The 26,838-nt window shown below is 51.6% G+C and overlaps 1 protein-coding gene across 1 annotated transcript in view; it reads left to right on the top strand.

The window, feature by feature from the left end:
* Positions 1 to 1,333: 1,333 nt before the first annotated feature.
* The window catches only part of LOC138392982 (nuclear pore membrane glycoprotein 210), a 108,210-nt gene continuing 82,705 nt past the window's right edge, over positions 1,334 to 26,838 (top strand). Inside the window, exons 1-3 of the mRNA XM_069483980.1 lie at positions 1,334 to 1,530; positions 19,168 to 19,304; positions 20,612 to 20,743. Of these exons, the coding sequence (XP_069340081.1) occupies positions 1,361 to 1,530; positions 19,168 to 19,304; positions 20,612 to 20,743 (439 nt within the window). The 5' untranslated portion in view covers positions 1,334 to 1,360. The remainder of the gene's footprint in view (positions 1,531 to 19,167; positions 19,305 to 20,611; positions 20,744 to 26,838) is intronic.

Genomic DNA, 26,838 nt, shown 5'->3' with positions numbered 1-26,838 from the left:
CACTGGGATCCGCTAGAGAAGGTTTTCCCCAACACACACATTCCCTGGCGTTTGAGGAGAGACCCCAAACACCTCCCACCACCATCCCGAGGCCCCATGATCCCGGAAGAGCAGGCTCAGCCTTGCCTGGACCTCTCTGACGCCCAGTGAGATGTCTATCTATGCTGAAGCCAAGGCCACCTCCTCCAAAAAGCCTTCTGAGCCTGACTGAAATTTAGCCTCTCCTTCCTCGGCACTCAGTGGCATAAGTGTGTGTCTTCCTGGCTACAAGTCAGCACACACTTCCTGCACTCCTTACACAAGCTGGGCCCCTTTCCTGACCTCCCTAGGTTGGGCCTTCCCTGCAGGACCAGATTTACATTCCTGCAGCACTGCGCAGCACAGGGTGCCTCACCCCTCCATGCAAACCACGACCAAGACAATGAGGAACCATGGAGCGCAAGCGTAGACTTAATTTAAGACCTTCAGTTTCTGTGTGCAGATGAATTTAGCAACGCTGAACTTTCCTTAGCCAGGGTGGGGGAAGGCGCAGGGTGTGCTTCTGACAGTGTTGGCGCTCTAAATCTGACCTTTCGGTAACCTCTAACGGCTTCCGGAAGACAGTGGGTGCAGCGCAGAGAACAAAGGCTTGGGGATCGGAGAGCCCCCAGCGCTGCCCTGCTGGCTGGGGGATGTGGGGGCCATTCAACCCGTTTCCTCCCAGAGAAACGGGATCAAAACGCCCCCTGGGCAGGTTGTGAGGAGGCTGAAGGGAGAGGAAGCCTCAGTGCTTCAGCGGTTGGCTTCCCCTGGCGGAACGGAGGGTCTCTCTTGTGGGAAGCATGGACTGGATGAGGCAGGCACCGGTACTCCACACCCCAGGACATTTGGGGGGTGTGTCCTTTCGCGTGTTGACTGTCAGGCCGGCCTGGGGACAAGGTCTCAGGAGCCGGTGGCCTGGCTCTGCCGCCGGAGGCGCTGAGCAGGGCCGGTGGCCGCTGCGCACGGCCGCGAGGCTCCCACCGGCGTCCAGGACGGCAAGAGTGTGAAGGCCAGAAAACTGAGCGGGGCTGGCCGCGCGGTCCTGGGGTGCCCGCGGGGCGCGCGCCCCATCACTGCTCTCTGGGCTCCGGTGGCCCGGGCACGCGGCCCCCACCCCCACCCCGTGTTCCGGCGCGCGGGCCGGGGCGGGGTCGCCGAGAGCGCGGCCCCCTCGGTTCCCGCGCTCGGCCGGCGGGGGCCCAGGAAGCGCCCGAGGCTGCGCCCTCGCCCCGCCCCCGCCCTCCCGTGCCCGTCACCTGCCGGCCGGCGCGCGCCAGGGCGCGAGGGGGAGCGCGCGGGCGGTCAGGCGCCGGGTCGCCGGAGGTGAGGCGCCGCTGGGATGGCGGCGCGGGCCTGGGGGCCGCCGCTGCTGCTCGCGCTCTCGGTGCTGCTGGCGCTGGGCCCCACCGCCGCGGTGGCCAAGCTCAACATCCCCAAGGTGCTGCTGCCCTTCACGAGGGCCACGCGCGTGAACTTCACACTGGAGGCCTCGGAGGGCTGCTACCGCTGGTGAGGCGCAGCCGGCGGCCGGGCCGGGCCGGGCGGGGAGGCCTTCAAGCCCGGGAGGCCGGGCCGGGGCGGGCGCTCGCTGCAGGTGCGCCGGCGGGGAGGACGGCCCCGCGTGGCCGGCGGGCGCGTGCGGCCTCCAGGCTCGGGCTGGCACGGGAGGCCGGCGGCGCCGGCAGGTGCGCGGCGCGCTCTCGCGGGGCGCCTGGCGGCCGCGGCCGGAGCCACAGCGACTGGTCGCGCCTGAGTGACCCGGCGGCGTCCGCGCGGGTTGCCGCCACTGCGCATGGCGTCTCCCGGGCCTCCACGCGGGTTTGGCCGGGGGCGAGCCGGCCCGGGCCTGGCGGGCCGTGACCTGTGTGTGGGGCTCTTGCGGGGCTCGTGCGGGAGGAGGGGCCCAGGAGCCGGCTGACTTGGGAGGGGCGTGTGGCGCTGCCGCGTGTGGCTTGCGCGGGGCCGACTTGGGAAGCGGATCTCCGAGAGGGCGGCACCGGCGCAGCTGCGCTCTGGCGGGGCCCGGTGGTCTCACTTCTTCGGCCCGAGTGCTCCGGGCAGCGGGCGGTCAGGGCCCTGCAAAGCCCCAGGCTGGAGGCCCCGTTTCCTGAGTTTGTGCAGGGCCCGGGGCCTCGTCGCTGGCGCCCGGCAGGCGTGGGAGCGACTGTGGGGGCCGAGCCGTACCGCTAGCGTCGTTGGGAGGAACGTAAACCTGTGATGAAAGGGTTTTCGGAGGGAACCCCAGGGGTCCGTTTCACAGATGAGAAATGAGAGGCAAGGGAATGGTTGGTGGTTCACCTCAGCTTGCCCAGGGTGGGGTGAGCCTTGATGCTCAAAGTCCCTTTTCATCACCTCCCCGAGGGGTTCCTGGGGCACTCAGGTCTTCTTCATGGGGGGGGGGGGCCGTGGAAGGTGGCCTGTGGAAGCTCGGGGACTAATGAAACTGGAGGCCTCTGTCCTCCTGCAGGGAGGCCTGGCCAGGGCCCCTCGTTTTGCAGGCGGGAAGAGTGGAGCCTCTGCCGCAGGCGAGGGGGTGTGACTGGGCCACACCGCCAGCCCTGCTTCCAGGGAGGGAAAGGAGGTAGCCTCCTGCCCCCTTCACACCCCCAGGATACACTTTCGCAGCTTCTTTTCTTTTTCTCTTTCGAGGCTGGGTCAAGGTTGAGGCTTAACAAGGTGTGACCACATTGCAGAGCCAAGCGTGTGTGTTTTAAGTCTGTCTGGGTATTAGTCGCGGTGTGTATGTCAGTACGATGCCCAGAGCTCAGACCGGCGTTCTCTGTTACTTGCTCTGCTTGCCCCTATTTATTGTGTGTTTTAAGTCTGTCTGGGTATTAGTCGGGGTGTATACGTCAGTACGATGCCCAGAGCTCAGACCGGTGCTCTCTGCTACTTGCTCTGCTTGCCCCTGTTTATTTTACCGAAGTCTGCCTCCCGAAATCCAGAAGTGCTGTGTCAGCCCACTGCGCTGTGGGGTTAGTGCTTTATGTGCCTGCCTGGAGGCTCTTATTTCCAGCTTGGTATCAGAGACTGAGTTCGGGTTTTCAGTTTTCTGTTTCCCGTCTAAGCCCTTGTCTTCAGCTGTTAGTACTTTGGAGGAGACACACGCTCATTCTCCTGTTGAAATTGTCTCTTCTCTTGACACATAGGCAGGAAAGAGGAAGCTGGTTATTAAAAACAGCTGGCTTCAAGTGAATCCCTTTGGATGTATTTGTGTGCTACTTCTTCTGAGATTCCGTAACTATACTATTTTTTCTAAAATAACAGCACTATTCTTTTTTTCCCTGACTGCATTTTCTTTTCTGAGAGGAGCTGATGGATGTTGGTGTTGGTGGATTTTAACTTACTTGGTGGGAGGAAGGGAAAAAACATTCCTAATCTCTGATGCATCAGAGAAGTGCTAAGTACCTTATAACTTGTTTAGTGTCAGATCCATAGTTTTTATTGCAAATGTGTGGCTACTTAAGTGTCTTCTCAGAGGTGTTTGGTGGTTGTGATTTGCCCTTAACTTCACAGGAAAATATTCCATCAGTCAAGCTCTGAAAATGTTTTCTTTATTTTTAGTGGTGCTATTCCTAGTGCAGCCATCTATTGCTCTAGTTTTGAAGAATCTCCTTTGGGGATTTTGAGTTGGCATATAGACAGGCTGTATATCCACAGTCATCTAAACCTGGGAGGAAAACAAGCTCTTCATCCAGAGATTGTTTTATTGTTCACTCTTTGAGATGAAAAACAAAGAAAACTAAAACTTGTACAGGAAGTTTAGTTCATCCTGGTGACTTCCTTGTTCAGGGTGGTTAGGGTCAGGTGTTGGTCAAAATGGCTACCCTCACGCTCTCTCGACCTTCCCTTTCTGCCTTACCCCTACATTAGAACCATAGAGGTCATCTAGTCTAAACTATTCGCATTTCAGATTGGGAGAGTCTGAACCTCAGAGAGGGAAGTGATCTCTGCAAAGTCATGCAGGGTGGTGATGGAGACTGAGTTGGAGCAGAAGTTGCTGGGGCGGCTCCCTGTCCACCCTATTAGACGCTGGGTCTTGCAGCCTCTGGCTAATTTGCCAGACTCTTGAATCCCTGCAATTGCACCTGGCTGGCATTGCTGGTGGTGTGACAAATTCCTAATTCCTTTTAGATATTTTGCATGATTGAAAGTGGTTCATAAAGTATATGTCATTATCTCCTTTTAAAGGTATCCTTTTATATACAAAATGACTGTATATAGAAAACTGGGAGAATAGAGGAGAAAAAGAAATCATGCCATAATCCTTTGACTGTTATACAGTCACGCTCAGCATTTTGGTTTCCTTTTAGTCATGTATGTTTCCCCTTTCTTACACTGCCTCAAACCTGGTTACATGGGCCGCTCGGTAACCACCAGCTAACATTAAGGCCCAAGTGTTTTTCTGTGTTGCTTCAGAATCCTCCCGAGGGTTCAGTGTCCAGCACCATTCTGCTGGCTGGATGTTGCATCGCCCCTTCGTGCTTTCCCAGGGTGTTCTGGATCCTCCAGTGAGTACCTTGGGTGGGTTGCCCACAAGTGGAGCCTGAGGCAGGATTCTGTGGTGTGGGGTTTACCAGAAGGTGCTCTTCTGGGAAGTAGGTGTGAACTAAAATAAAATCTTAAGCCCCCCAGCTGACTGAAGGGACCCCTTCTTGGCCAAGGGGACCCCAGAAATAACCTAAAGCTGGGTTGCCATGAGAAGGGAGGTCACACAAGCCTCCTCATGTCCCCTTCCCTTCTTGGAGGTGTCCTGTGTAACTCATTACCAGGCCTAAGGCTGTGTGAGACCAAGCTTAAACCACACCTGCAGGTCCCCAATTTACTTTGGAGATCGTGAGTCCTAACTTGTCTCTGATTAACAGGCTTTTTTATCTTAAAACATTTTAAGCCTTTAGACAAAGCTTCATTTCTTTAATTACAAATCGAGGAATCTTTAAGCCCACCTACACCCTGTAAGGCCCCCCACTTTGATATCCTGTCTTTTCGGGCCAAACCAGTGTATGCCTTCCGTGTATTGATTTGTGACTTTATGTATAATAACTGTCTCCCTGAAATGTATAAAACCAAACCGTAACCCAACCACTGGGAGTCCACTTGCTCCTGGTGGCACATACTTGGCTCAGAATAAACCTCTCTAAATTATTTTACAGTTTGGGTTCTTTTCTGTTGACATGGGATAGGGAAGGGAAGATGAGCAAGGATGTGGTGTTGGATAAAGTCTAGCCCTGGGCTGACCCACCTGACACTCTGGAGTGGAATTACACTGTAGGTTTTGCAAGGAGAGACCAAACTTTTGAGCATTTTTACCCTCTTTCAGGCAGCCACTGGTTCCCCCTGGGGGAAAAGGGTGTTGCTCGACATCTCAGGCCCCTGGGGGAAGCAGCCCTGCTGTGAAGTGTGAGCGGCAGGTTCCCTTTGCCTGAGGTGAGGGTGGGTGTGGACCTGGTAAAAAGTTTCTGGATGCAGCACCTGTGGCATCCACTGTTCTGAGCTGTGCCTAGACTTTTCCTCCTCCCTCCCTGTCCCTGAAAGCCTCCTCTGGGTACCCTAGAGGTGCCTGATGTGTTTGCCAGGCCTGGTCCTGTACCAGGGTGCACCCTGTCTTGTATGGTCCGGGCAACTTCTCAGCCATGGGTGTAAAGATTGGTGGGCAGGCAAGTGGGAGCCCTTTCTGGGCCAGGGAGGGCATGGGACCACGCTGTGGAAAGTGTCCTTGTGCTGATCCCAGGCAGCTCAGATGACTATTGGGGAATCAGTGGGCATGAAAGACCCCACAATCCCTTTCTCTTTGCTGACCAGTGACTATGGGAGGTCACATGCCAGCACCACCCTTGGGTATGGACATCGAGGGTCCCTCTGCCTGCTGCAGCAGGAGGAAGTAGTAAGGAGTCACCTTGCAGCCTTTTGTCAGTAAAGTTGGGGAGGAAGGTGGGGGAAGGGTTTCCTCTGGCTCTTTGGAGACCCCGCAGCATACTGAGCCCGGCAGGCCTGATCCAGCCCAGCTGCATTCTGCTGGACTCAGGGCTCAAAGCCCCCAGGAGAGAGGAGGGGCACTTCCTGTGCTGGCAACTGGGCAAGTGAGGCAGCAGGGCCTGAGGGAAGCTGGCCCCAAAATTAAAATAAAAAATTTACAAAGTGGGAACATAACCAAGAAAAGCGAGTTTCATTCAACTGGGGGCCTGCCAGGCTACCTTTTGCACCCATTCAAATTGCCTTCCCCTATCCCATTGCTGTACTTCTCCTCCCTGGGCCGAGAGTTTCTCCCCTTGCCACCCATTTGTGTGCACCCTTCACTGTTGCACACCCAGATCAAATCTCTTTCCTCCTCTCTTCTGCCAGGGGCCTTAGAATCTCAGGCTTTGGCCTAGTGTGGTGCCACCTAGGGTCCCCTTTGGTGTCACTCCTGGCAGTTGGAGGGCGGGGCCGAGATGCCAGAGCTCCTGCAGGGCCCAGGAGAGCGCAGTGTGTAAAGGCCTGTCCTGCCTGAACGCAGGACAGGCATTGGTGGACCGTGAGTGTTTCATGAATAAATAGGTGACAAATACCTGTGACTCCTGCTGTAAGCCAGGAATTACTGCAGGTCCAGGGATGTGATAGGGTAGGAGCAGGTGATGCCCTGCTTTTGTGGGACTCATGGTTGATTACGGGAGTTAAATAATTAAGATGAAATCGATGGATGCATTTAACTTAGGAATACGTCTTTGAGGGAAACAGAACAGCATGCTGAGCTCAGGACCACAGGAGATGGGGTGGGTTTTTGGGTAGTGTGGTTGGGATAAGCCTCTTTGGAGTCAGACTGGGACCTGAGCAGGTGTAGCTGGAGGGAACAGCAAGTGCAAAGGCCCCGAGGAGGGACTGAGCTGGGACTGAGCTGGTCAGAAGAGCACAAAGGAGGCACGGTTGGTGAGGGCAAGGGTGGTAGGAGGGGAGGTTAGAGAGGTTGGCCGGGCGGGGCCGTGTGGGGCCGTGTGGGACCTTGTGGGCTGTGGTTAGGAGACAGGAAGGGGATTGCCAGGTCAGGTGCTGGGCGGGGTTGGACTGGGCCTTGCTCTCCCCCTGCACCCGGCCCCCGGGGCTGCTTGCATCTGTGGCTCCCACAGGGCTGGAGGGGGCCTTGCCCACCTCCCTCTACCAGCCCCACAGCGGGGAGGTGCCAGGAAGTATCTGTTGACTTGAGCCTGGGTTGTTTTCTTCCTGCTTCCTTTGTGGGTTCCCTGCTCTGCCTGGGCTCCGGCAGCCCCTCAGGGTAGCTTCCACTCTGCAGACCCTGCCTCTGTGCACCGTGAGGGGCTGGACCCTGCAGGTGGGTGGAGGGTGGTGGGCTGTGTCGTCCACTGCCCCACCCGTCCCTGTTCTTGGTGCGGCTCTCACTTCTCTTTTTTTCTCACTGGTGCTTTCTGGCCTGACGTCCGTGTCTCCAGGTTCCCCGTCCTCTGCCTGCCTCCTGCCTCCTGTCCTGTGTTGGGGAGCGTGGGGCACGTCTCCCTCAAAGACAGCCCCCTAGGCACTGGCACGTTCTGTCTGTGTGACAGCCCGGCCTTGGGCGACAGTGGATATGAGAAAGATTCACTCTTTTAAAATTCACTGTCAATGCTTTAGATTTTCTCAGCATAAACGTTTTCTTCTGGTGCCAATATGTTGTTTAATTTTTTTTTTTTTTTGAGACAGAGTCTCGCTCTGTTGCCCGGGCTAGAGTGAGTGCCGTGGCGTCAGCCTAGCTCACAGCAACCTCAAACTCCTGGGCTTAAGCGATCCTCTTGCCTCAGCCTCCCGAGTAGCTGGGACTACAGGTATGCGCCACCATGCCCGGCTAATTTTTTCTATGTATATATTTTAGTTGGCCAGATAATTTCTTTCTATTTTTAGTAGAGACGGGGTCTCGCTCTTGCTCAGGCTGGTCTCGAACTCCTGACCTTGAGTAATCCTCCCGCCTCGGCCTCCCAGAGTGCTAGGATTACAGCACCGTGCCCGGCCAATTTTTTTCTTTTATTTAAACTGTGATTATATATATATAAATATATAAAAAAAACATAATTTATCCAGAACCACTTTTAGGTGTAGAATTCAGTGACATTAAGCACATTAACATTGTTGTGCAACGATTACCACCATCTGTCTCCAGAACTCTTTTCATCTTCCCAAACTGAAACTCTGTACCCGTTAAATAACTCCACATTTCATCCTACCCCTGGCCCCTGGCCACCACCATCCTAACTTTCCTTAACACTCGCTACTATTTTCCTGTCTTCCGAGAGAGCAGATAGATGGGCTCAGGGCCTCTGCAGGCAACAGTGTCCTCCTGGAATCTAGTGACACTGTTTTGATTCATCAGGGTGTATGGCAGACAATGAGTATTCTACTTTTACTAGTGTATAAAGTTTCCTTTTAAAGTACTTTTTTTAGTAAGGAAGAATCAATTTAAAAGAACAAAATAAGAAAAGGATACAAGTGGTACCTGGGTGCCAGTGCACCTGGGCAGGTGGCCAACAGAAAGCCCAAGGGTGGGGAAGGGCTGTCGGAGGGTTCAGGTGTCCAGGCAGCTGCCCCTGCTGGCCAGAGACTGCAGACCCCGAGGCGGCAGGTCCAGAGGCCGGGGCTTCCAGGGCTGCAGTGTGTGGAGGGGATAGCCAGAGGGACCCAACATAGGAGAACCAATTTTTCTGTCCAACTCTTTGCATATTATTCCCCACCTAGTCCTAAGAATGAACAAACAAACAGTAAACCCAAAACACCCCTTTGGTTTGAGTGACAACCGACTCTGCAAATGAGGATCCTGAGATGAGGAGTCTCACAGCCAGTTAGTGGCAGAGCCGTGTTCCAGACCCGGCCATCGACTTCTTTCTGAGAGCCTTGGGTGCCTGAGGAAATGAGCCAGCACTTCTCAGCGGACGGCTGGTTACCTAGTCTGCTTCAACAGAGTTTTAAAACATCAACGACACCTTGAAAAGGCAGTATTAAGAATACATTTGGAGGTGGGGGCTGACACAGGCAAAAGTTAAGGCCATTTTCTGCTGGCGTCTGGGGCCCCAGCCCCTCCCGGGCCTTGTTTTGAACTTCGTGTGCACCAGCACAAGAGGGCACCGCAGTGTGCAGACCAGGGAGCCGGAGCCACACGTCACTGAGGCCCTTTTCTAGGGATATGGCCTTGGGCAGGTCACCTAACATCCATGCAAAGGTTTCCTCATGTACCAAATGGGGGTTTTGATAGGATTGTTGTGAGATAAATGAAGTATTTGTGATGTATTTTACTTTTGCCTGACAGCGTGGAATAAATGAAAGTTACTGTTGTTTTTAAATATAGTACCAGTGGTCTGAATGAAGTAAGACAGTGAGCTCTAAAGAAATTATTCCTGGCGGCAGGTGTGCAGATTTTATCTGTCCAGACGCTTTCAACTGTATGTGACAGGAAACCCAAACTAAAAGGTTTAAATGAAACAAAGCCATGTTGTTTTGGCTCACGAAAGGGAAATGCCCAGGCAGAATTTGTTTCAGACTTCATGTCACAGGGGCTAATGTGATGTCACCAGGACTAGTTCTTTACTTCTGTGTCTTGGTTTTGGCCACGTACTTGCTGGGGTAGCAAGATAAGAGCTTTAATGCTATAGCCTCCCAGCTTCAAGTCTGGTAGGACGTAAGCCACGACACCCTTTCTGATTGGACTCACCAAGGGTGCATGCTCTAGTCTGAACCCCCATCTGCAGATGAGGGAGCCCGTGGCTCTGATGGGCCAGGACGCATCAGTCGTGTGCCTCTCAGCCTCCAGTGGGCGCTCTGGAGCCTCATGGACTGAGAGCAGGAAGAGGTGGTGTCTTAGTGCATTCTGGCTGCCCTGACAAAGTATAGGCTGAGTATCCTTTATCCAAACTGCTTGGGTTCAGAAGTGTTTGGGACTTCAGATATTTTGGATTTTGGAATATTTGCATATATATAATGAGATATCTTGGGGATGGGACTCACATCTAAACATGAAATTCATTTATGTCTCATATATACCTTACATACGTAGACTGGAGGTAATTTTATACAATATTTTTAATAATTTTGTGCATGCAACAAAGTTTGTGTTAAGTACCTGTGTGTTTAATTTTCTACTTATGGTGTCATGTCAGTGCTCAAAGGTTTCAGATTCAGATTTTGGACTTTCAGATTAGGGATGCTCCGCCTGTACCACAGACTGGGTGGGTTATAAACAGCAGACATTTATTTCTCACAGTTCTGGAGGCTGGACATCTGAGGTTGGTGCCAGCGTGGCCAGGTTCTGGCAAGGGCCCTCTACTGGGTCAGAGGCTGCCGCGTTCTTGCCATGTCCTTACATGGTGGGAAGGGATGAGGCAGCTCTCTGGGGCCTCTACTGTAAGGCAGTTAACCAATCTATGAGGGCTCTGCCCCCATGACCTGATCACCTCCCAAAGGCCCCACCTCCCAACACCATCACCTTGGGGGTGAGGAGTCAACCTAAGAATTTTGTGGGGACACAGACATTCAGACCACAGCAGGCAGGTACCCACAGAAAAGTTGGGTGCTGTTACTGAAACAGAGGTGGCGGCTGGGTAGCACACGTCCCCAGCAGGAACAACCCTCACGAGTCAGTGTTTGCCCTGCTTGCCTGTTCACCAAACTGCAGACCTGGGGCATGCGGGGGAGCTGGTGTGATCTGGGAGGACGTCGAGAATGGAGCACACAGCGTGGCCATGTCACAGCCGCTGAGCTCAGTTCCAGCAGCTGGCAGGTGGGCACACCTGACCTGCCTGCTGCATGTAACTTTTGGGATGGTTCTGAAAACACTTGGAAAGGCAGGCAGCCCACATGCCTTTTGTTGCAGTTGGTACACTGGTAAAGTTAAGTTGGTAATTAAAAACATTTTCATAAAGAAAACTCCAAGCCCAGATGGCCTGGCCTGTTAATTCTATGAAACATTTCAGGAAGAAATGATACAAGTATTTTAAAGACTCTTTCAGGGGAGACAGAAGGAGTGATCATTTCCTAGCTCATTTTTATGAGCCCTGTGTTATGCTTATTGCAAACTCAACGAAAACATTACAAGGAAAGAAAACCCCCACAGACCAAAAGCACCAAGATAATAGGTAATCAAATCCAGAAAAATATAACAAGGGTACTGTATCAGGACCAAGTAGGGTATATCCCTGGAATGCAAGGTTGGTTTAACATTTTTTTTAAATCACTGTAATTCATCATATTATCAGAATAAAGAAGAAAAGATCTACAGTAGTCTTGAGATGAACATTCGTCACCCCTTCATGATAAAGAGCCACTCCTGCCTCCCCTTGAGGTCTCTACTCACATGTCACCCTCTGTGATGCTTCCTCTGACCGTCCTGTTGAGAATTGCAACCTTTCCCTTACCTGCTTTATTTGTCCGTAGCCTTTATTAACTAATCCATATAAACTCATTTTGTTTATTCCTGTTCTCCCACTAAAATGTGAGCTCCACAAAGGGAGAGACGAATGCCTGTTTTGTGCTTTATTGTGTCCCTGGCACCTAGAACAGCGCTTGGAATGTTGAATAACTCAATAAATGTGTCTTCAATAAACGAATGAATGCATCAGAGACCTCACGGGGAGCCAGTGGTGCTGTGGGGGAGGAGAATCGGGACAGTCCGTGGAAGAGCTGTCATTTGCCGTGAGCCAAGAGGGTTGGGCAGCGTAAGTGCAGGTGAGAAGGGTGTGTGAATCGGAGGGAACAGCATAGGCAGAGGAACAGAGGCGGGAAAGTGGGTGGGGTGGAAGAAGCTTCTGAGCAGAGATTAGAGGTCAGGTGGTTCAGGGTCTTGCCGGCAGTGTGACCTTGGGCCTGTGACCTTGTCATGGTTCTGAGGATGTAGGTGGTTGGTAGTGGGGAAAGGACCTGACCCCGGGGTATCAGGGCCGGGCTTCATTCAGGGAAGAGGTAGGACAGGTTTAAGCATGAATGATCACAGGAGGGAAGGACCTGCATTTCTTTCTTTGTTTCCTTTTCTTTTCTTTTCTTTCTTTCTTTCTTTTTTTTTTTTTTTTTTTTTTTTGTTGAGACAGAGTCTCACTTTGTTGCCCAGGCTAGAGTGAGTGCCGTGGCGTCAGGTTAGCTCACAGCAACCTCAAACTCCTGGGCTTAAGCGATCCTACTGCCTCAGCCTCCCGAGTAGCTGGGACTACAGGCATGCGCCACTATGCCCGGCTAATTTTTTCTATATAGATTTTTAGGTGTCCATATAATGTCTTTCTATTTTTAGTAGAGACGGGGTCTCGCTCAGGCTGGTCTCGAACTCCTGACCTTGAGCAATCCACCCGCCTCGGCCTCCCAGAGTGCTAGGATTACAGGCGTGAGCCACCGCGCCCGGCCTCTTTCTTTCTTTCTTTCTTTTTTTTTTTTGGGAAATGGGATCTTGTATAGGTGCCCAGGAGTTGGCCAGGGACTGCAGGTGTGTACCACTGTGCTCAGCTTTCCTTCTTTTTTTAAAAAGCAGAATTGTGCCAAATATTGTAGGACCATAGCCCCCTCATTTGGGAACCCCCTCCTTTTTCCTAAATTTGAGAACTGTGATAAGAGCTTTATATTTATTGTCCCATCTAATTCACCACAGCCCTTTGCAGTAGGCACTATTTTTATACCCATCGTGCAGATGAGGCTCCAGAGGCCCGGAGAGGTTAAGTTGTTCACTTAGGGTGACACAGCTGGTGAGTGGCAGCACCCTTCTATCTTACGACTTCACCTTCCACCAGATGCCAACAGATGAGAGGACTGAGTGAGCCATGGCCCCGTTACTGAGTGCCACTGCACTGCTTGCACTGGGGTCCCAGGGAAAGCCAGGGGCACCATTCCTGACTGGAGCCTGCCATTGTGCCTGGGGGACGTTGGTATGTGGGAGGGTGGGGCAAACACACTGCCCGCCAGCTGAGATGCAGGGAAGAGGGATGGATGCAGGAGGAGCAAGTGTCCTTTCTGAGGGGTGGTAGTGACTTTAAATTAGGTGGCCAGGGGAAGGCCCTTTAGCAGAAAAGCCTCACGAGCCAGGTTCTGTTTCTTTGGCTGTGGAGCTGGTGGACCTGACTTCAGCGGGTGGCAGGTGACAGTGCTGGTGTCTCAGCTGCTCAACCCTGTGTGCAGACTCTGCCCTCTCCACTTAGTGAGTGCATGGCTGTCCCTGAGCCCTGCGTCTCTGGCCCCATTGAGAGCATGGGCCGAGCTGTTGCACGGCCCACATGTGGCCCAGAGCCTGCACTGCTCGGGGCCTGTGTTAGCTGTCATGGCCACACGCATCGTCCAGCAGTTCTCTGTTCCTCACGGTGGGTCTACCCAACCGGAGAGAGAGTCCTATATGGTTTTTAGAGCTGATATCGATGCTGGAGGTTTCCCTTGCCACTGTCTTCCCAGAAATGTTAGGAAATTGGAGCTTATAACAGAACCAGCAGCAGAGAAGGCATGGTTGGCGTGGCAGGGCAGGGTTTCCCTTGACCCATGCCTCCCTGAGGTGTCCTGGGGAGTGGTGTGCTTCCCAAACTGCGGTCACTTTGTGCCACTGTCAAAATGCAGCCTTTTTATGTACTACCTCTAGTAGAATTTACTTAACATTTCCTTCAAAATGACTCACTTTTTAAAACATTGACGTTAACATTTATGAGCTCATGAGTTTGGTGTATTTGTTTTTCCTAAAACACTTCAAAATGAATATATAATAATTAAAATACGTAACGATTCAATTAAAAAATAGTTCATTTGTGCAGCATCTAAACCTCTCTGGTGGTGTGTGTATTATACCCTGGGGAAAATGCTCATATAATGGGAAGTGTCTGATCTGGAGTTGCCAAGACCTAGCTGTGATCGCTGGGCCCGCTGCTTACAGCTGTGTGGCTTTGGGCAAACTACTTGATCTCTCTGAGCCTCAGTTTGGTTTTCCTCCGTAGGGCTGCTGGCTGATTAAGTGATCTGATGGATATGAGTATTTAGCTCTGAGCTTAACACGTGGTGGGCATTTTCCTCAGTTCTCCTTGTCATTTCTTAGACCCTCCCTCAGTCAGGGTTTTCCAAAGAAACCAATAGTGCATATATATTCTCTCTGTATACGTCATATATATTCAATAGGGTGTATATATCCTGTACATATCTCATATATGCTTGTATATTTGTGTGTGTGTGGGAGATTTAGTATAAGGAATTGATTTACGTGATTATAGAGGCTGACCAGTCCCAAGGTCTGCAGATTCCAGGAGAGGTGATGGTTCAGCTTCAGTCTGAAGGCCGATGAGTTCGGACCTGAAAGAGCTGACGTTTGACTTTGAGTCTGAAGGCAGGAGGACACTGATGTCCGCACTCCAGACTGTCAGGCATGGTGGGAATTCTCCCTGACTCAGCCTTTTGTTCTGTTCAGGCCTTCAACTAATTGGACAAAGCCCACCGTGCCAGGGAGGGCGTCTGCTTTACCCAGTCCTCCGATGTGAAAGCCAGTCTTGTCCAAACACACCCTGAGAGAAACAGCCAGGATAACATTGACCAAATATCTGGTCACTCTGTGGCCTAGTCAACTCGATACATAAAATTAACCATCACAGCTCTGCCAGAACACTTTTATTTTTTCATTAAAAAAAAAAAAAATTGTCCCCGGATATCTCAGTGCTCTCGAGAGAGGAGCTGTTCCTGCCTGCTCTCACCTGTCGAATCTCCTCCTGCACTCCCCGTCTCTCTCTGCCTGGCTCGGTTTGTTTAACCTCTGTGTCTGAAGAATCACCTACCCTCCCTCATTGCAGACATCGGTCTTCTCTGCCCAGATCCTGGAAGGAGAAACATTCCCAGATTGCACACGGGTGGCCAGCTCTTCCATTCCCAGCCCAGGAAAGAGTCAGCCCGAATCTCCAGGGGCATGCGTAGGGTTTGGTAAGGCCCTTCCTGAGCAGTGTGAGATGCAGAGACAGCCCGGAGCAGGAGGGGCACTTCTGTGTGGCCAGGAGGTGACTCAGATAGCAGAAAGCATCCACCTTTGGAACACCTGTATACCAGCCTGGTCCTTGGCATGGCCTTAAACCAATCCCCTTTTCCTTCTGAGCCTCAGTTTACCTGTCTGTAAAATGAGGGCATAGCAGTAGTTCTTTAAGTTACATCCAATATTAGAGGGAAGATATTTTTATTTAGAAGTTAGAATAACACAGAAAAAAAAGAATAATGAATACCTATATCTCTACCATCAGAATTAACCATTGTGTAACAATGTGTATATTTGTTTCCAGTCTGTTTTTTTTTTTTTTTTTAAAGAAGTAAAATGAATTCCCCTTTACTGCTCTCTTCCTGGTTTCCATCCCTACCCCCCAAGGCAGTCACCACTTTGAGTTTGGTTCGTACTTTTCCATTTATAATTCTCTGATGGAGTTTCTAGTGTGCTGTTTTATCCAGCATTGCGCACTCCCTGTGGGGAAGGCAGGATGGGTGGAGGCCCTGCCTTACAGATGAGGACACATAGTTGGTGGATTTTGTGGTTCTTTTGTGCCCCTTAAAGGTACACCCAAAGCTAGGGTTGGGCTTGGAATATCTGAGAAGGAAGTCAGATAACTGAAAAGAACTCTTGTGCTGGTAACAGAAAAAACAGCCTAAACTGCCTCAAACCCTCTGGTAGATGGTGGAATAAGCTCCTGCTGCTTCAGATGCAGGGTCCTGAGCAGAGGGAGAAGACCCTGGGGGACTGGGGTGGGGCGTGGCAGCCTTCTGTTGGTGAGTGCTTTCCTTTTCCCGTCCTCCCTGCTCCCTGGGGGAGGACAGAGCTGGACCCCACTGCACAGAGCTCAGCCGTCTGGGTGCGTGGGGTGCAGGGATTCAAGCCCAGCGTGGAGGTGGGGCCTGCTGAGATGGCCCAGTGCCAGCCTTCCCAGGCAAGGGCTCTATCTTTCTCCAGGCTGCAGTTCTTGCTGTGTAGTCAGCCCTCAGAACTCCACAGGTGTTAGAGGACGTCCCCAGGGACCCCAGGAGTGAAAAGCACTGTTCGCCTGTGGGGCTGCTCCACCGGGAGGTGAGGCCTGGAAGCTGGGCCAGCATGGGAGCCACTCACCACATGAATGTCTGTGTCCCCACAAATTCTTCTGTTGAAACCTCATTACCAAGGTGATGGCATTAAGAGGTGTAGAGCCTTTGGGAGGTGATTAGATCGTGAGGGCAGGGCCCTCCTGGGTGGGATTAGTGCCCTTTTATAAAAGAGGCTCCAGAAAGCTCCCCGTCCCCTTCCACCATGTGGGGATGGTGGTAGGACAGCCGTCGAGGAGCCAGACAGTGAGCCCACATCAGACACCCGATAGACCGGTTGATCTTGGACTTCCAGCTTCCAGAACTGTGAGCAGTAAATTTCTGTTGCCATAAGCGCCTGCCCCACCCCTGCGTTTATGGTATTTGGTTACAGCAGCCCAAAGGGACCCAGACGCGGGACTGTGAGCACTTAAAATGCAGCCAGTGCCATACGTCTGAATCATATTTGGGATGTGTTGGAGTAAATAACGTGTATTATTAAAATAACCTGTAACTTTTAACAACTATGGCTGTTTAAGGATTTTTGAAAAATTGGGATGAATAAGCAGAACACAGGATTTTTAGGGCAGTGTGACTATTCTGAATGATACCGTCATGGTGGATACATGACGTTATGTGTCCAGACCTATCCAGACCCGTGGGGTGTGCAGTGCCGAGCATGGGCCCTCGTGTGGCTGCGCTGCCATGCGGGCTCCTCCGTTGCCCACCCCCCGGGTGGACCACTCTGTGCATTCAGGGGGCAGGGGGCTCAGGAGAATTCTATACTTGCTGCTCAATTCTATACTTTTCTGCTCATATCTAAAACTGCTTTAAAAAACAAGGTCTATTGAAAAGTTAATTTCACCTGATACTTTTTTGTATGGCAATTAGAAAATGAAAATGTGGTTCGAGTTATGTGTCTGTCGTACAGGGCTATCTTAGGCCTGTATCGTCCTTAACACAGCCCTGCAACATGGCATGCACAAAGTAAAAGGCGTGCTGTTTGCAGCCAGGCTCTGAAGGCTGCTGGGGCATCTCAGTGGTGGCTGGGGGTGAGGGGAGGATGTTGGGTTTCTCCAACTTGGAGAGGGAGAGCTCTTACCTGTGTTTATTGGCAGTCTGTCTGAGATTAAGCCTGGCTCCCTGGGCCACTGAATGAGATATACCACACTGATTCTCGAAGGTGGGAGTGGGAAATGAGAAATCCTTTTCTAAAAACAGACTTTATTTTTTTTTTAGAGCAGTTTTAGGTTCACAGCAAAATTGAATGGAAAGTACAGAGAGTTCCCATAGACTCCTGCCCTCCAACACACGTGGCCTCCCTGGCTCTCAGCATCCCTACCAGAGAGGTACACCTGTTACTATCAATGAACCTGCACTGACACAGCATTGTCAGAGAGTCCAGAGGGTTCCCTCTTGGTGTCACATGTTCTGTGGGTTTGGAAAAGTGTGCAGTGACATGTATCCCCCATTACGGTACCACACAGAGTAGTGTCACTGCTCTAAAAATCTTCTGTGCTCACACTAAGAGTAACTGGTATGTGGCTGCTTCTAAACTCTGCACTATATGGGTTTTGCCAGTTTTTCCACTAAAGTCTTTTTCTGCTCCCAGATTCAATCAGGATCCCCTGTTGCATTTATTTGTCATGTCTTCCTGGCCTCCTCTGGTCCGTGTAAATTGTCTGCGTTCCCTTGTTTCCGCAGGCAGGTGTGTGTGTGCGGGGAGGAAGTTTAATGCCCCTTGAAAAATCTCTTAGGGCTCCAAAGCTGTTCGCAGTGAAACAATCTGTTTCTAGCTTGGTTCCTTCTCTCACTTCTCGTCTGTGTACGCACAAGCGCTCTTCTTCCCTTGGTCTCTGAAATGCTATTTTCTTAGAAGAAATCAATGAGGGGATCACAAATGCATGTCCCCAGGGGCTGAGGTTTCCTTCCCTAACTGATGGATGAGGTTTATTTTCTGGGTACAGCAGCCCAGCCTATGCAGGTGGTGGTGAGCGGTCAGTGTGCTCAGGTGTGTGGGGAAATGCCTCCTGGGCCTGCCTGGCTTGGGGAGGGACGCTTGGGGAAGCCGGGGGACTTAGAGATGTCTGTGTGGGTGTGTTCCGCACCGCTGCTTTCTGACGCCAGGAGTTGTTTACAAGTCTCCTGAATCCCCAGAGTGCTGATGTTCCGGTGAGTTTAAGCAAAGGTTGGGGAGGACACGGAGAGTCAGACGCTGTGCTGGGTGCAGCCCCGAGAGACAAGCGCCGGACGCCCTGCTCTGTGGACCCCTCCCTGGGGCCTTGGCCACGCTGAACCTCTGAGGGCAGCAGGCCCACCGCTTCCTGCTGCAGGGCCTTTTGCCTGCTGGTTCCCTGGTCTCACCCCTGCCCTGCGCTTCCCTGAGCGCCCTCGCAGGCCGCGGCAACGGCACGCACTCACTGGATAGGCTCAGTGCGGGGTCTGCTGTACTCTGCCACTCGTCCCATCTCACCCCGGCCGGGGGCTGTTGCCGCCCTGGGTCATGGATGAGAAACCCAGGGGCTGACGCTGGATAGCTCCCCGTCACACCGTGGCTTCCTCCTCTTATCGTCCCCGTGGGAAATGGTCTCACAGACTGTCCTGATTCACTTGTGATGTGTTTGCCTGCCTGTCTCCCACCTTGGCTACGATGTCGGCTCCACGTGCCCTGGTACTTTGTGACTGTCATGACCACAGTTAGTGATCCCCAGGGTTGGAGGAGCCCCTCTGGGGACAGAAGCTGACATCCCGGAGCCTGCTCTGTACCGGGCCTGGGCTAGAGGTCAGCTGAGAGACCCTCTTCACACCACCTGCCACCTCAGCAGACCCCGTGAGCAATTCTCTTTCTGACGCAGAACAACTTTCATGTGTGCAGAATAATCTCAGACGGAGGCCATGCGTTGATCCTCAAGGTTGTTTCCTGGTGTGGGGCCTCCTGTTTGGTTTGCTTGTGGGGGGCTGTGTGTAGAGGCCGCCAGCCCTCTGATCGTGGAGCGGGACCCACTCCGCCTCTGGGCTTGACGCTGCCTTGAGACCACCCACCTTTGTTCTCTGTCTGAGTCAGGCCAGTGCCCCAGCGGGAGCCACAGCACCGACGTTAGGGCCCCGCTGTGCCTCGCAGCGTAGTTCCAGGGAGTGAACGCCTGTCTTGTTCCACTGTAGGTCGTCCACCCGGCCAGAGGTGGCCAGCATTGAGCCGCTGGGCCCGGCCGAGCAGCAGTGCTCCCAGAAGGCAGTGGTGCAGGCCCGCCTCACCCAGCCTGCCCGCCTGACCAGCATCATCTTCGCGGAGGACGTCAGTAAGCACTCGGGGTGCTGCTTGTGCTCTTGGTGGGGATGAGAGACAGGGAGATGCCCCGCTGAGACTGCCAGCCCCAGAGGCTGCTGGAGCCCACAGCAGGGCTTTCTCTCGTTGGGGGCGGGGAGGACGCCCAGGTGGGAGGCAGATGCCCAGGAGGCAGCTGCCATCCTGGCCCACGTGCCAGCACTTTGTGCTGTTGGCGCTCATGTGGCGGCTGACTTTCTGCATTTCCAAATCATCACAGGCTCCCTACCCCTAATGGGTATCAACCGATCATAACGACAGTTGTCTCAGTCCACGAAATCACCCCTCTTCCTTCCCCATGTCTAATTCACCGTATTGTGGCTGTAAAATGCTTAGACAACCATATGATTTTCTATCATACTTTTTCCCCACCCACGCTAGGACAGTTTCCATTTTACCGTAGAATTATTTGTAATGCCGAATAACATTCTTAACAGGAGGTTGCCCTATAAGCATTGCCTTATTTTGGGCATTGAGAGTGTTTTCAGATGTTCATTTCAGTGTTACATATAACAATAAATGTTTTTATATAGAGAAAGTTGGGATTCTTTTAGCATCTTTCTTAGGATAGATTCCCAGTTTTACTGGGTCACAGCATACAGATGTTTTTAAGGCTTTGGATACACAGGGCCCATATTGCTTCCCAACAAAAGAGCATTATGCACAGGTACTTTTATGTGGCACCTGGAGAATGATCAGAGTAATTTTTATCACGTGCTGCCCCCCTTACACTTCAGAATCCCCCAGGTAATGCCATTCACATACCTGACTTCTAGGGCAAGTGAAAAAACAAAAATCTGTGCACATGTCCAGACAACCCTTCCATGGTGTAGCTGATAGTCTGGTATAGGAAGCACCAGCCCGAGTAAAACAGAAACAAAAACACCGGTGCAATTCCCGGTCTCAGTGTAGGGACAGGGCTTCAGGACAGAACTGTCTTCTTTTGGAGGCTAACTTGTACTGTAGCCCTTGTCATCTCACCCAGTGGGTACACCCTGAACAAAACTACATTTTCCTGGAGTCCATTTTTTGCACACGGCTTTAAGTGCTGGTGCTCCAGTTGGAAGAGCAGGAGGTGGGCCGTGAATGTGCGTGAAGCCCTCACTTTCTGAAAGTCAGTGTTACCTGTCAGCAGGGGGCCATGTGCCAGGCAGCTGCTTGGCTTCCGAGGGTGAATTCGGTGCTTGCTGGAGTCTTTGCCACAGTGTAAGACCCCTGGTGGGTGGGGCGGTGGCTGGGGCACTGTCCTCAGCGCTGACTCGTCCCTGTCTGTCCCTCTAGCCTCGGGCCAGGTCCTGCGCTGCGATGCCATCGTGGACCTCATCCACGGTATTCAGATCGTCTCCACCACCCGGGAGCTCTACCTGGAAGACTCACCCTTGGAGCTGAAGATCCAGGCTCTGGACTCTGAAGGTGAGGACGTGCCCCTTCCTGTTTGTCCTTTGCACCTGCTTCTGGGCTGTCACCCTCACCATGACCAGGGCCTCTCTCTGTTCCTCTCTGCTCTTGCCTCCAGCCCTGCTGTAGGGCTGTCAGGAGGGTGAACTTGGTGCTGGGGGGATGTCGGAGAGACGGAACCCATCTCTGAGGGGGGGCCCATGCCCCTGGTGGCATTGAGCCCTGGCCACTTGTCATGCCCAGAGCTGCAGCAGACCGTGGAGGCAGACCCTGCCCGTGCATGGTGTGGGTCCTTGGTAAAGCACGTCTTCGGGCAGCCAGCATGGGAAGCTGGGAGAGGCTGGCTGGGGGGTGTGCTCCCTGTCTGGGCTCTCAGGGCTGGTTTTGGCTTCCTGGTCCAGACCTCAGAGGGTGTGTCTGTGGACTGGGGCACGTACGTCTGTGCGGCGGGCTCAGTGTGCTGTCCTCACATCTTCAGCGTTGAACGACCAGAGTCGAACAGTGGCTTGTTCTGGGCTGGGCTGCTTCTCAAGAGTCTCTTGTATGAACTAGGAAATTTTGTAGGTTAAGATTCTTGTTGAAGAAAGTAACAGGCAAGAGATGTCTTTCCCGTGATGATCTTCCCAAACTCCAACTCCAAACCAAGTCTCACCTTGTCTTTGAGACCTTTTTGACTACTGTAGCTCCCTTCCTTTCTTTTTAAAAATGTTTTCTAGATCAGAGTCTCTTAGCCTAGATAGTATTGATTGAAATTTGGGGCTGGGTAATTCTTTGTGGTAGGGGCTGTCCAGTGCATTATAGGATGTTCAGCAGCATCCCTGGCCTATACCTACCAGATGCTAGTAGTCACAGGGGCAAGCCATGGCAATCAACAACGTCCCTGGGGGTGGGGGGCAAGCAGCTGTTTTCGGGCATCTGTGAGACTCCCCCTTTCTCCTGATGTGTTCACACACTGGCACGTGCACGCTCACAAAGACACACACACAGAACAGATGTGTAGTTAATACATAGCAGAGCCAGACTCTGAGCTGCAGCCTGGCCCTAGAGTTTACCCTCCTGGCCAAGGATTGGCAAACTTCTGGGAAGGGCTGGACAGTAAATATTTTAGGCTTTACTGGCCATGTGGTTTCTATCGCTACTGTTCAGCTCTGTTATTGTTACACTAAAGCAGCCATAGGTGATATGTAAATGAATGGATGTGGCCATGTTCTAATAAAACTTTATTGATAAAAACAGGCAGTAGGCCACATTTGGCCCAGAAGCTGTAGTTTGCCAACTCTTACTCTTGACTACTTTGTTCTATTTCCTGCCTTAAGTCACTTTAAAAAAGAAGGTTATGTTTATTTTTATCAAGATTTATATAACATGAAATTCACCCATTTAAAAGTATATTACTTAGTGTTTTTTCAGTATAATCACAAAGTTGTGCAACCGTCACCACTGCCTAGTTTTAGTAGTAATGTTTCACAGTGCCTGTTTCACAGAAAGAAACCCCATACCCATTAGTGTTTGCTCCCCATTCTCTCCTTTCTCCAGCTCCTGACAACCACCAGTCTGCTTTCTGTCTCTTTGCATCTGCCTGTTCTGGACACTTTATATAAACAGAAGCGTACAATTCACACTGCCGCACATATGTATTAGGTTGGTGCAGAAGTAAATGCAGTTTTGGACCATGAATTTTAAATCACTTTAGGCTCAAACACATCTTTAGTAATCAAAATATGGACCGTTAAAATCAACACATTTATGCCAATGAGAAATAAGTTTCTTTATTCCTGTAGCATAAAAATCTGTACTTCAGGATGCCATGAACTCTTGGAAAGCATTTTCTGCACCCTGCTGGATGTGGAAGCATTTTCCCTGCACAAAGTTGTCGAGATGCTTGAAGAAGCAGTGGTTGGTTGGCCAGAGGTCAGGTGAATATGGCGGATGAGGCAAAACTTTGTAGCCCAATCTCTTCAACTTTTGAAGCGTTGGTTGTGTGGCCTGCGGTTGGGCGTTGCCTTGGAAAAGAATTGAGCCCTTTCTGGTGACCAATGCCGGCTGCCAGTGTTGCAGTTTTCGGTGCATCTCGTGGATTTGCTGAGCAGACTTCTCAGATGTGATGGTTTCGCCAGGATTCAGAAAGCTGGAGTGGATCAGCCCAGCAGCAGACCACCAAACAGACCATGACCTCCTTCTGGTGCAAGCTGGGCTTTGGGAGGTGCCTTGGAGCTTCTTCTCGGCCCAACCACTGAGCTGGTTGTCGCCGGTTGTATAAAATCCACTTTTCGTCGCATGTCACAATCCGAGAAATGATTTGCCGCTCTTGCACAGGAGAAGGTGACACTTCAAAACAAGGACATTTTTGATTTTCGGTCAGCTCACAAGGCACCCACTTACCGAGCTTTTTCACCTTTCCGGCTTGCTTCAAATGCCGAATGGCCATAGAATGGTTGACCTTGAGTTCTTTAGCAACTTCTTGTGTAGTTGTAAGAGGATCAGCTTCAGTGATTGCTCTCATTTGGTCATTGTCAACTTCTGGTGACCGGCCACTGCGCTCCACATCGTCAAGGCTCTCATCTCTTTTGCAAAACTTCTTGAACCACCACTGCACTGTACGTTCGTTAGCAGTTCCTGGGCCAAATGCGTAGTTGATGTTGTAAGTTGTCTCTGCTGCTTTACTCGACCCGTTTTAAACTCGAATAAGAAAATCACTCGAATTTGCTTTTTGTCTGACAACATTCCATAACTGTGAAATAAATATAAAATAAATGGCAAATACTAAGTCATTAGCAAGAAATATGCATTAAAATGATGTATAACATAACCACATTTAAGAACTTATCCCAATATCAAATGGCAAATTTCTGCGATGCTAAAACCGCCATTACTTTTGCACCATCCTGTTATGTACAGTCCTATGACTGGCTTCTTTCACTGAGCATAGTGTCTTCAGAGTTCATCCACGTTGTAGCATGGATCAGTGCTTCATTTCTTTTTAAATTTCCAAATAATATTCCATTGTTGGAATATACCATTTTGTTTACCCATTCATCAGTTGATGGAGTTTTTGGTTGTTTTTACTTTCTGGCTATTATGAATAATGCTGCTATGAACATCCATGTACAAGCTTCTGTGTGGGCGTATATTTTCATTTCTTTTGGGTAGTCACCCAGCAGAATAATGGCTGGGTCGTATGATAACGCTGTGATTATCTTTTTGAGGAACTGCCAGACTGTTTCCACAGTGGCAGCACCATTTCACATTCCCCCCGGCAGTGTATGAATGTGCCAGTATCTCCATGTCCTTGCCAACACTTGTTATTGTCTATCTTTGTGATTGTAGTTAAGTCATTTTTTTTTCTTTTGAAGAGACAGGGTCTCACTCTGTCACCCAGGCTGGAGTGCAGTGGTGTGATCATAGCTCTCTGTAACCTTGAACTCCTGAGCTCAAGTGGTCCTCCTGCCTCAGCCTCCCAAAGTGCTGGGATTACAGGTGTGAACCACTGTGCCCAGCCAGTGAAGTGATTTTAAAGTCACTTTTTTCCCTGAGAGTGTGTCCTTCCTCAGGCAGCAGGTGATGTCAGGAGTGGGAAGGTGCCTTCTCCTGGCCTTCCTGGACCCGCTGCTCTGCCAGGACAGATGCTCAGCAGCCCTTGAAGGTTACCTCTCCCGCTTCCCTCACTGCTCATGTTTTGATGGCACATGCAGCCAGTTCCAGAGTGGGAAGTCACCCGGTCCGCAGAGACTGTGTCGTTCACCAGTAGCCCATATCAGGGCTCCACCTCTGCAGTAAAGACATGGTTACCACTTCCTCATTATCTGCCATAAGAATGCCATGCATTCTAGTGGGTCTTCCCTTCCCCAGAATACCTTGACAGTTACCGTCATCATCCCTTTGCCTTTTTTCCTGAGCTTGTGACCTCTCTCCTGGTCAGAGTCTCCTTTTTGAAGACAAACTTGACCCTTGTAATTTTGAGGACCTTGCAGTCTCAGAAGAGACGTACCTGATCTAGATGGGTAAATGTTTGGCGAAAAAGACTCCGTAGCTCAACAAACATGGTTAGGTGGGTGCCCGTGAGTGCCAGGCGCTGCACTAGCCCTTTAGTGAGTACAGCCTCCTATTGTACTTATAATGCCTGTTGTGTAGACAAGGAGGCTAAAGCCCAGAGAGCTTAAGTAACTTGCCCATGTCACACAGCTCATGGGAGACTGAGCAGGGGCTGGGACTCGGGATGAGTGGCTCTGTGGCCTGAGCTATTTTATGCTCAGCCGCTCTACCTGTCTCCTGCTGCATTTTTTCCTGGGCACCCGGGCCTTCTGCACATGGGATCTGCCTTTTTCACCAGAAGCTGTTTGTAGTCAATTTTCAGTTATTTCCTGGCCCGTATGTACTTTGTGCATCAGCAGAACTGGATTAGCTCAGGGTCCCCAAAGACACCCCTTTGCCACCTTTCGTTAGGCCACATGTTCTGCCCGAAGCCCTTTGTCTTCCTTAACTTGGCTTTCAGAAGCCCACGTTCCTCTGGGCATTCCCCCTCAGGTATCCCCTCCAGGGAGCCCTCGCTGGCTGCCCAAGGTGGGACTCGTTCCTCCCTTCTGACGTCCCTTAGCTCTTCACTAGCACCTGCCTTGGGGTATGGGGTGTTATCTACTGTGTCTTATCACATTCACACTTGGAGGACAGAATTGGGGTCACTACCTTCTTTCCCACTGTTCTGTGTCTGATGCTGGACTTTGGGCCCAGCAGGCATCTGGTAAATGATTGTTAAATTGAATTGCTTAATGTTTCCCTGTGGCCCTCCTGGGACCAGGACAACAGGGATGGTCTCTGGGGACCGGACCCCTGGCTTTCCTGGTTAATATCAGCAGTGGCTGTGAGGTGAGGCTTCAAGGTCAAGGAAGGGCTCTGTCTGTTGCACACAATAGGTACTAATAGCTTCTTTGTGAATGGAAAAAGCAAAACTTGAGTTAGAGGTTTAGTCATTTTGCCTCCTTCCTCCCCTTAGAGGTCGCTCATCTGCAGCAGGCCATGGAGGGGGAAATGCCCGATGGACTTCGCCACAGCCCAAACCAGCTGGGACTTGGTCTTGGTCCAGTAGCTGGGCCTGTGCGTCCCTTGGGTTGCAGGGGGGCTTCTGAGCCCCTCTAAGGGTCTGCACTCAGCCTGGAGTATCCCCACACCCCTAGGGAGCACTTCCTCGGGCTCCGTGCCTGTGGGTTTGCCTTCTGACACTTTCCCCCGCCTTTTGAACACGGGGCACTGCATTCTCACCTGCATGGAGCACTGCAAGTTCTGCAGCCAGTCCTGCCATGCGCATTTGCCCAGGTGGGCGTGGGAGTTGCTAGTATCTGCTCTGGGAATTGTCACATTCAGCTCTTCATTTCAGTGTGGTGGACTTGCAGGAGGTACTGGGGGGAGCACAGATGATGAAAAGCAGAGCTCTATCTGCAGCCACTGAGATGTCCAAAGACATGATTTCCTGTCTCTGTTTTCCTTGGTCAGCGACCCCTCGACAGGGTCTCCCCGCCTCCCTCCCCTTGCCCGTGAGTGGGCCGTAGTAAAGAGTACCAGACACTCACGGGGGTGCTTTCTCAGTTTGATCTTCCCATGGGTTGATCAAATACCAGCCCCACGGGTTGGTATTTTCATTTCCACCTTACAGAACAGAAAAGTGGTACTTGGAGCTGACCTTGTGGAAACCCCAGGATAGGTGTTTGGGACACTCTTGTGGTGTTTGGATGGATGTGTGTTAAGGGGGTGGACTGCCTGATGGGCTTTTGTATTGAATTTCTGGTCATTGTTTCACAAACTAATATGAACGTAGGGAAATCCATCCTTATCCTCACTGCAGAGTGAGCATGCTTGGCTCAGCCCCTGGGAAGGCAGGAATTGGGGCCAGCTTTGCTTTATATGCAACCCCTTTCAGCTCAGCACGAGGCAGGCAGAAGGTGCCCGTGACCTGAGCTGTTAAATGTTAAAGAGAAGGATGGGCTGTCCCGGGAGGTGATGACATCTTTATGCCTGGGATGTGAGAGGAGGGTCTCAGCCCCCATCCGATGTGGACACAGCCTCCAAGGGTTGGACTAGAGGACTTCTAAGTTTCTTGCAGCCAATGTGCTTCGCCG

Source organism: Eulemur rufifrons, chromosome 10 (genome assembly GCF_041146395.1).
Source record: "Eulemur rufifrons isolate Redbay chromosome 10, OSU_ERuf_1, whole genome shotgun sequence".
Lineage (NCBI taxonomy): Eukaryota > Metazoa > Chordata > Mammalia > Primates > Lemuridae > Eulemur > Eulemur rufifrons.
Note: the sequence above shows the minus strand (reverse complement) of the source record. Positions and strands in the feature narration are given on the sequence as shown.